The sequence below is a fragment of the Solanum lycopersicum genome, chromosome 4 (genome assembly GCF_036512215.1).
Source record: "Solanum lycopersicum chromosome 4, SLM_r2.1".
Taxonomy (NCBI): domain Eukaryota; kingdom Viridiplantae; phylum Streptophyta; class Magnoliopsida; order Solanales; family Solanaceae; genus Solanum; species Solanum lycopersicum.
In genome coordinates, this window is record NC_090803.1 from 49,577,217 (window position 1) to 49,587,887 (window position 10,671).

The 10,671-nt window shown below is 31.7% G+C and overlaps 1 protein-coding gene across 1 annotated transcript; it reads left to right on the plus strand.

Annotated features, from left to right (window-relative positions):
* Positions 1–6,213: 6,213 nt before the first annotated feature.
* Positions 6,214–6,642, plus strand: LOC138348149 (secreted RxLR effector protein 161-like). Its single transcript, XM_069296759.1, has one exon. The coding sequence runs from the start codon at positions 6,214–6,216 to the stop codon at positions 6,640–6,642; it is 429 nt and encodes a 142-aa protein (XP_069152860.1).
* Positions 6,643–10,671: the final 4,029 nt, after the last annotated feature.

Here is a 10,671-nt window from a genome sequence, read left to right on the forward strand (position 1 = left end):
CGTCCAATTTCTGAATAAAACGTTATGACTATTTTAGTAACCTATACAGTGTTGTTACGAATTACTTAACGGAAAAACATTAAAAAAAAGGTTGTTGTTTTTTTACCTCTAAGAAGACCCTTAGCAAATTCCTTGACTAATAAAAGGTTTAAAACAATCAGAATTTCATCCTTACTAATGAAAATCATAATTCATGGTCATAGAGAATTCAAGAAACTAATTCAAGAATATCAAGAAAGGTTTTCTTGATCATTTACTTTCAAAATAGGGTTTCAAGATTTCTATTCATGTTCTTCTTTAAGATTCTACAAGAACCTTGTTCTTCCAATCTAAAACTATTATTTAACATCATGAGATCTTTCCTGCCACAAATCATAATCCTTGAATCCATAATTCAATTCAAGGAAAGTGAAGAGTCAAGTCAAGAAGTTAAGAGTCAAGTTAAGAATTAAAAACTCAAGTCAAGAAGACAAGAGTTAAGTCAAGATAAATTCTTAAACTTTTTTCAAAGTCTTTCACAAACATTTTAACTTGTTTTAAAATGTAAGTTTCAAAGTTAAGTAAAGAATTTAGATTGAAGTTCTTTCTTTCAAAGTAGTATATGGGATTAAGTATTTCCAAGAGGTTTAAGAAAAATTCACATTTAAACTAGAAAGGAAAATCAGATCTCCAAAGACCCATTGATCTAGTTTTCAGAAAAGAGCAAATGCTTTCACAATTAAGCAAGAGGGGAATATTTGATTTCCAAGATAAAATTTGAGCTATGTTTTTGAGCAATTATCTCAAATCACAGAAAGAAGTATGTTTTTATGCATAAGAGCTAGTATCATATTTTTGGAGTAGCATTGAGCACCGATATATGGGAGATTTCATGTAACTCAGACCCCCCAAAACCATGTAGTCATCATGGGTAGAAAAGGATCAGACATTTTAGATGATTTCTGTAGTGTTTTTTTAGCATAGACTAGTGCATCCACTTAGGTCCTATACCCTAGCAAGGTATAGGATAGTCCTTGGATGCGTGAGGTAAAGTGTTGTATCATCACTATAGCTCTTAAGTGATGGTTGTCGATTAAAAAAACTCTAACAACAATATTTTGTATTTTTATATCATCATAAATGTTTGTATTTTCGTATACATTACAGAGTTCATATTGTATCTTCTCATACATAAAGAGTTATACTGCATTTATTCACAATTTTTTATATTGAAATAAGTTAAGTTCAGTTGAGTAAAGTAAAGCCCAGGTAAGTGTTTCTTTAAGACTCTTTTCAAGACTATGTTATGTTTAGAATTTCATTTTTCATATTTGTACATTCAATGTAGTGATGTCAATTGACCTGAATCGTCTTATGATGCAGACGCAAGTAACCAAGATTAGCAAGCACTGCATTGTTGATCCAGTGACCACTCACACTCAATTGGTTTGCCCCCTTACATTTCTGAGGACTTCTTTTTATTTCTTTTCATTACTATATAAGTTCATTGGGATGTCGTATGGTTTGTCCCGACATCCATCTAAGTTGTTTTAGAGTCGTCATAGATAGTAAGTCAGATGTTATTTCATTCGTCATTATCTTGTTATAGGATTATGTTCAGTTTTAAGTTTCAACTTTGGCTAAGTTAAATGTTCTTTTTTTTAACATTATGAGTTTCGTTGAGACAGTTAAGTTATTTAGTATTTAAATCATTTTCTTTATGCCTAAAGTCTTCCACTAAGTAAGTACGTCAATCCAAGGTTAAAAGAAATATATTCTCTCCAGACAGAATGACTTTATTAAGCAGTATATTTATACAAAAATAATGGTTTCAGTGAGCCACTCAATATGAGAAAAATACATGAATATTTATTTGTGTAGAAGAAGATGTTCAGAATTTTCATTGTTTTAAAATGAGAGGAGATACCTCTCTTTATATACAACAAAAGGTAGTGGAGAATCTTGGGCTAGAATATGTGGAACAGAAAGAATTGTACTATGTTAAGGTATTGTATGGGCCGTGTAGGGACTACAACTCGTTGTTTTTGGTTCTTGGTTTGTAGGCTTGAGGATTAAGGCCTTGAATGGACAATCATTATATGAAGAGGGACATGAGTCATATAAGGTATGAAAGGTTGTGACTCATGGTTTATGATTAAACATCAGAAAGTTGGGATTTCCAGTAGTTGTAGTACGGGTGACCAGTACATTCCTTAGTACCTTGTATTGATTTTATACAAGGGTCATAGGGTCAATTCGTTAGTTATTTCTCAGGGTTTATTGAGTCTTTTCCAATTTTTCTAACTCATATACTACATCATTTTGGTGTTATTTAGAAGACTCGAAAGGTATCCTAAGGCCCATAATCTCTCTATTCCCTCTCATTCTCTCAAACTCCAACGGAACTCTCTCTTAAGTTTTCATTCTTAAGAAAGTTATGTTTCAAGGATTCAAGTCTTTATTGAATTTTAGAATTAGGACTTTGATTATTGTATGTGGATATTCATCAATGGATTCCTATTCAATCCATTCATTTTGGAAAGAAGAAGATGTATTATAATTTAATATTAGTACAAGTAAATGGTCGAGTATGGCTAGTAATGTTCGGGAAAGGGATTAGGTTTACATTATACACATTAATACCTTCTATAGTAGATGACATTTTTTTAGTCTAACATAAATAGTTCCTAGTTTATCTGCTTCTATTCTATTAGAAACAATAAATGGAGTGTTGGGTTTTAGCAAGTGTGAATGGGAAAAGAAAAGAGCGAATATGAAAAGTGAGGGAACTACTTCAGAGGGAAAATGAAAAGTCATTTGCAAAGTGCAAATGAAAAGTCATTTCTTATAAATTTGTAGGTAACGGTAACATTCTGAAAAGTTGTTACTCTTTCCGAAAAGTCGTTACTTTTTGAAATGTCATTACTTTCCAAAAAGTAGTTATTTTCCTAACAGACACAATTTTTTGAAAAGTTGTTATTTTTTCCAAAAGACACAACTTTCTGGACAAAATGGGTCTGAACAGATTTCACTAAACAGACATGTTCCTTGCTGAAAATGGCTATAAGAGGAATTCAATTTTTGATTTTTCAAACACTGAAATTTTTTCTTTCTATGCATTTATTTTCTCTCCAATAAAAGTCAAAGTGTGATCGACTGAGTCTGTGTGACTTGTTGCTATTCTTATGTTCATTGAAGTTAAGAAATTTGAAGTACCGCTATTTCTTTAACAGGTTTAATCCGTTTTATCTTGGGAGAAATTAATCCATAATCTTGGGTAGAGTGAGGGGATTAAATTTCTTAAGGACACACAGTAGTTTCTGTGGACTCGGATTATTTCTTGTATTTTTTTTCTCCTTCATCTTATTTCTATTTCTGTTTATTAACCTTATAAATACAGGTTATTGTAAGAATAACAATCTTAAGAAATTTAACAGTTTCTGTATTTGAGGATTCTGGAGATTAAAACCTTTATGGTTTTCTACTCTGCTTGAATTTTTAAAATTCATTCGATTAACGATTAAAAATACATAAAAACTTTATCCTTAAATCAGAAACAGTTTGTGTAAATTTTGTTGAAGAAGATTCAACAAAATTAAAGAAAAGAAAGAAAGCATCTGGTCCAAAAAGCAATCCTCCTAAGAAGAAATTCAATGGAAACTGCTTTATTTGTGATAAACATGGTCATAGGGCTAATGAATGCCGGGGTCCTAAGAAGGACAAGAAAAAGAAAGATCAAGCAAACTTGGCTTAATCCAAAGGAGAAATGGATGATCTCTGTTCAATGCTTTCAGAATGTAACTTGGTTGGAAATCCAAGAGAATGGTGGATAGATTCTGGTGCCTCATGCCATGTTTGTGCAAACAAAGAATTATTTTCATCATATACTCCAGCACTTACAGATGAAAAATTATTCATGGCAAACTCCGTTGTTGCAAAGGTAGAAGGATCTGGAAAAGTCCTATTAAAGATGACTTTAGGCAAGGTGGTGACTTTGAATAGGGTTTCATATGTTCCAGAATTGAGAAAGAATTTAGTTTCAATTCCAGTTCTGAACAAGAATGGATTTAAATGTGTATTTGTTTCTGATAAAGTAGTAGTAAGCAAAACTGATATGTATGTAGGAAAAGGCTACCTTAGTGATGGCCTTTTCAAACTCAATGTAATTGCAGTTGATATGAATAGAGATTTTTCTTCTTCTTACCTGCTTGAGTCTAAATGTTTATGGCATGAACGTTTGGGACACGTTAATAACAAAACCTTGTAAGAACAGATTAACTTAAATATTTTGCAAAAATTTGAGTGCAATAAATCAAAATGTCAAATTTGTGTTGAATCTAAGTATGCTAAGCATTCTTATAAATCTGTTGAAAGGAATTCAAATCCTTTAGAATTGATTCACACTGATATTTGTGACATGAAGTTAACACTATCACGTGGTGGGAAAAAGTATTTCAAAACATTCATTGACGATTGTACTAGATATTGCTATGTCTATTTGCTAAATAGTAAGGATGAAGCAATAGATGCGTTTAGGCAATATAAAACTAAAGTTGAAAATCAGTTAGATAAAAAGATCAAAATGATTATATGTTATAGAGGTGGAGAATATGAATCTCTATTTGCAGAAATATGTTTAGAAAATTGAATAGTCCATCAAACTACTGCTCCCTACACTCCTCAGTCTAATGGAATTGCAGAAAGAAAACTGAACTTTAAAAGAAATGATGAATGTATTACTTATAAGTTCCAGTTTACCACAGAACTTGTGGGGGGAAGCTATCCTTACAGCAAATAAGATACTTAACCGAGTGCCTCACTCAAAGACAAATGTAATTCCATATGAGAATTAAAGGTAGAAAACCCAATTTGAAATATTTAAAAGTGTGGGGGGTGTCTAGCCAAAGTCCAAGTTCCTATACCTAAGAGTATAAAAATAGGACCTAAGACTGTGGATTCTGTATTCATTGGATATCCCACAAACAGTAAGGCATGTCGATTTTTGGTTCATAAGTCTGAACATCCGGATATTCATGATAATACGGTAATGGAATCAGATAGTGCTGAATTTTTTGAACATATCTATCCGTATAAAACTAGACATGAGTCATCTAGTGGGGGATCTAAACAACCCAGAGAAGAACCAAAAGAGAATGAACAAAATGAAGAATGTCCAAGACGCAGTAAACGTCAAAAGACATCTACTTCATTTGGATCAGATTTTGTAACATTTCTTCTTGAAAGTGAGCCTCAAACATTCAAGGAAGCAATGTTGTCTAGAGACTCAACCTCTTGGAAGTAGACTATTAATAGTGAAATAGAATCAATCTTAAGTAATCATACTTGGGAGATGGTTGATCTTCCTTTAGGGAACAAACCCTTGGGTTCAAAATGGATCTTTAAAAGGAAGATGAAAGACAATGGAACTATTGACAAATATAAAGCAAGACTTGTTGTCAAATATTTTAGACAAAAAGAATGTCTTGATTATTTTGACACATACTCGCCAGTGACTAGGATTACATCAATTCGGATTTTAATTGCACTAGCTGCAGTACGGTCTTGAAATTCATCAAATGGATGTGAAAACAGCCTTCTTAAATGGAGAGCTTGAAGAGGAAATTTACATAGAACAGCCTGAGGGTTTTGTAGTTCCTGGTAAAGAAAAGAAAGTGTGCAAACTTATTAAGTCACTTTATGGGCTAAAACAAGCACCAAAACAATGGCATGCAAAGTTTGATAAAACCATGTTGTCAAATGGATTTAGGATCAATTAATGTGATAAATGTGTTTACATTAAAGATACTCCAAATCAGGAAGTTATTTTAAGCTTATGTAGATCATATGCTTATAATGAGCAAAGACATTGCTAATATAAAAGCTACAAAGTGTATGCTTGCTAGTAAGTTTGATATGAAAGATTTAGGAGTTGCTGATGTGATATTAGAAATTAAAATTCTTAAAACTCCTAACTGTCTAGCATTGTCTCAAACTCATTATATTCAAAAGATACTTGAAAAATTCAAATTTTTGAATTTTAAAAAGGCAAAGACTCCAATTGATGTAAATCTTCATCTTGCAAAGAATAAAGGTGAAAGTCAGTCTCAATTGGACTATGCTAGCGTATTGGGAAGCTTAATGTATGTCATGAATTGTACACGACCAGACATAAGTTGCGCTATCGGTAAACTGAGTGGATACACAAGTAATCCTAATCATAATCATTGGTTAGCAATGAAGAGAGATTTGGGATACTTAGATGACATTCAAAACTATGCTTTACATTACAACAGATATCCAGTCGTTCTTGAAGGATATAGTGATGCAAATTGGATTACTGGGTCAACTAAAACAAAATCCACAAGTGGATACGTTTTTACTATTGGAGGAGGAGCAATATCATGGAAATCATCCAAACAAACATGTATAGCTCGTTCTACAATGGAGTCTGAATTCATTGCTTTAGACAAGGCAGGTGAAGAAGCTGAATGGCTCAGGAATTTCATAGAAGATATTCAATTTTGGCCCAAACCATTGGCCCCTATATGCATATATTGTGATAGTCAAGCTGCAATAGGAAGGGCTGGAAGCATTCTGTATAACGGCAAGTGTCGTCACATAAGACGAAGACATGGCTCTATGAGACAACTAATCTCTAGTTGAATTATCACAATTGAATATGTGAAGTCAAAAGATAATGTGTCGGATCCACTTACAAAAGGCCTAAATAGAGAGGGAGTTGAGAAATCATCATCGGGAATGGGACTATGGCCGAGAACAAGTCATCGTGGCGGTAACTCTACCTCGAAGACTGGAGATCCCAAGATCTACGTTCAAGGAGATAAAACAATGTCATTGATGACTGTTCAACATTGTCAAAAAAAAAACTTTATTATTATTATTTTATGGTCAATTCTCATAATGAGACAATGTTTAGTAACCAGGATAAAGACATGAGGACTTTTTAATGGTTTCTAAGTTTGATACAGGGAATATCAAATGGTGTATCTATGGGATAACACATTTAGAAATCACCTATGTAAGTGTGAAGTGTAAGCCGCTTCAAGGAGAATCCGGTAAGGCCAGTTCTTTAAGAACTTACTATCCAAGATGTGTTCATGGCTAAAACGAACAAAACAATGAGAACTAAGAACAGTTCAAGGGTTGATTGTGTGACATATGTTTTCTAGGTATACACCAAAGCTCGACGGTTTAAAGATATCAAATCTACCGATTGACCGAGTATATCTGATATATATCTTCACTACGAAAAGTTTAAAGGGAAACCTACTTATCCAGATACGATTAACCTTTACCTACAAGACACACACGTTTTTTCATGCATATGTTTTAACAATATCCTTCCCCATTCACGTGGGGGATTTTTGGGTTTTAGCAAGTGTGAATGGGAAAAGAAAAGAGAGAATATGAAAACTGAGGGAACTACTTTGGAGGAAAAATGAAAAGTCATTTGCAAAGTGCAAATGAAAAGTCATTTCTTATAAATTTGCAGGTAACGCTAACATTCTTAAAAGTTGTTACTCTTTCTGAAAAGTCTTTACTTTTCGAAAAGTCGTTACTTTCAAAAAAGTAGTTATTTTTCTAACAGACACAATTTTTCGAAAAGTTGTTATTTTTTCCAAAAGACACAACTTTCTGGATAAAATGGGTATGAACAGATTTCACTGAACAGACATGTTTCTTGCTGAAAATGGCTATAAAAGGAAGGCAATTTTTGATTTTTCAAACACTTAAAATTTTTCTTTCTGTGCATTTATTTTCTCTCAAATAAAAATCAAAGTGTCGATCGACTGAGTCTGTGTGACTAGTTGATGTTCTTAAGTTCATTGAAGTTAATGAAATTTAAAGTACCGCTATTTCTTTAATAGGTTTAATCCGTTTTATCTTGGGAGAAATTAATCCATAACCTTGGGTACACTGAGGGGATTAAATTTCTTAAGGACACACAGTAGTTTCTGTGGACTCGGATTATTTCTTGTATTTTTTTTCTCTGCTTCATCTTATTTCTGTTTCTTTTTATTAACCTTATAAATACACGTTATTGTAAGAATAACATGGAGGAGTTTTCCAAAGTAAGAGTGATTTCAAGGGTTTTTATTTTTATTCCATGGTTCAATTGATTTCAGGTGTATTCATCATGATTTGATCATATTTAAATGTTTTCAATGAATTTCTCGTTAACTCGTGTGCAAAAAGTGATTTTGATATAAGACCATGTTTTGATGATATGCATAAAAGATTTATGAATTCAAGGATGGTTCCGATTTAATTGTCAATCAGTTTTATGATGGGACATCATCTGAGACTACCTTACCTATTTATTTAATTATGTTGATATCGTCTGTTATTAGCTTAGTGTAAGAATCTTTTTTTTTTTAGTTTCAGTGTAATTTGAATCATGACTCTAATAAACGTTTATTCATTTTTATGAGTTTCATCTATAATAATAATTTAATTGTGCTATACTAAAGAGTCAGGGTTTGTAATGTAGCACACCGAAGTCACCATTCAATATGAGCTTCAAGGATGATTTTCCCTTTCACATCATCATTGATTTTGATCTTGTAAACATGAAAATATTATGATGAACCAATGATTAGGTAATTGAAAAGGATAATCATTAATACCATATAAATTATATGTGATAGATGATTTAAATATTTATTGCTTAATCGAGAGGGAAAAAACATGGAACATAACTTGACTTTATGGAGATACACTAATTTTATTTGATGTTTAAATTTTTTAATGTAATTATTAATCATTTAGATCATGGAAGGTGATATTAGGGGTATGTTTTCAACCTTTGTAAACATGTATTTAAGCAATATTAAAACTTTTTCTTTATCATGAAATTGAAAATAAATTGAACTTTGTCCATCAATCATCGTAGTTGACACTTAGCAAAAAACTATCCATGCCAAGCGAACCAATATATCTTATTAGATACAAAATATCAATAGAATATTTTGCTAAGCATCCGATTTATTATGTAATTTATTAAATAATCTATCAACCAAAATAAAATACCTGTTATGAACAATGATTGAACAAAAATGACTTCATGTCCAAAAACATTCAAATCACATTGTCTATCTGCAAAAATCTAGTGAAGCAGTATCTTATTCAAATAAAAACACAAGTGTGTAGGGACATAAACCCAGTAATACCTAAAAGAGAAAAGGAGGAAGGAGTAAAGACACCACCATGATTAGTATGTGATTTGCTCACCTACATTTGTAATACTAAGTCTCTTAAACTAGAACAAAAGGGTACTATTGTAGGACTTGATTAACTAGATCTCTGTTCGCTCCTCTTCCTCCACTTTTCGCATATGTCTTCCCAAATGTTTGGTTTACACCACTTGGGAATTGTGCCATTTTTTCGACCATAATGTATGTTATCAGAGATTTTATGCCTCACCCTTTTCTCAAAATTAAATACAATCTGCTTGTCATGCACGGGAAGCCATACACATTTTTCCTGAATTTTTTAAAAGAAAATCTCACATTAGCAATGAATAATACATATAGTTTGAATTTAAAGAAAAAATTCATAATTACCTTAAATTCATTAAAAATTTGTTGCCTAACCGCTTGTGGAATCTCACTCCACGTCAAGTATGCATCATTAAAAAAAAATTCAATAGAAGATGTAAGGATATCCACAGTCTTTTTGCGTGGATTAAAACTGCAATATATAATTAAAACACTAAGAGGTCAAATTCATAACTTATAAAACTAACATTATTATAAGATGTAAAAATAAATAAAACTTACCCACAACCATCTGGTTCAATGATGAGCCTCTGGTGATCATGTACCTGCTTAGGAAATGCAGGATCCTGACCTTGTGAAGCAGGGTTATGTTGTTGGTTAATCGAGGTATAGCTCTGTATGATAGTGTTGTCCGAGGTAGTCATGAAAGAGGCTGGTGAAGGCACATCAATATGACCTTGCAATTTCAATCATGTTTTTCATAGTGTTAATATGTTTGAAAAAGAGACAAATAAAAAATTATTCAAAATAGGCAGCATGCCATGAGATCTTAAATTAATGCAAAAAAATAAAAAAAAAGGTGAAGATGAATATTTCTATAAGGACCCTTCTTGCTAATTGTATTTGAGACTTTTGAATCACTTATGCTTCTAGGTAATATCAACAAATAAAAGGGTGCATATAAAATAAATGTATAATTTGTTAAGGATAATTTAAATAAAAATCACTTTAGAGTGAAGTTTACAAGGTTCATAATTTATGAGAAAAATAAAAGGAATCATCAACAGATATCTCAAAAAGAAGAAAAAGTTTTGGTTATATGATATTTGTTTGTGAGGCTGTAAAAATACACTAAAACAAGTATGACCATAATTTATGTGTTTGAGTAATCTTTAAAAAAGTTTTTTAAGAGAATTTATTTTCATTTTTGTGACAATAGTTTGATGATATATTTTGTTTTCAAAAACTATTTGAGGCTTTAGAAAAAGACATATTTTTTAAAATTTAGTAATTTAGAAAGGTGTTACCTGCCAATGGGTTGAGAATTTGATGGGAATCCTGATTTCTCTCTTCCTCGGCAATTTCTTCCTGCATTAATCATCCCATAAATAAATATAAGTAGCATATATTATAGATTATTATAGATATCTCTTTTAAAATATTTATTAGAGAA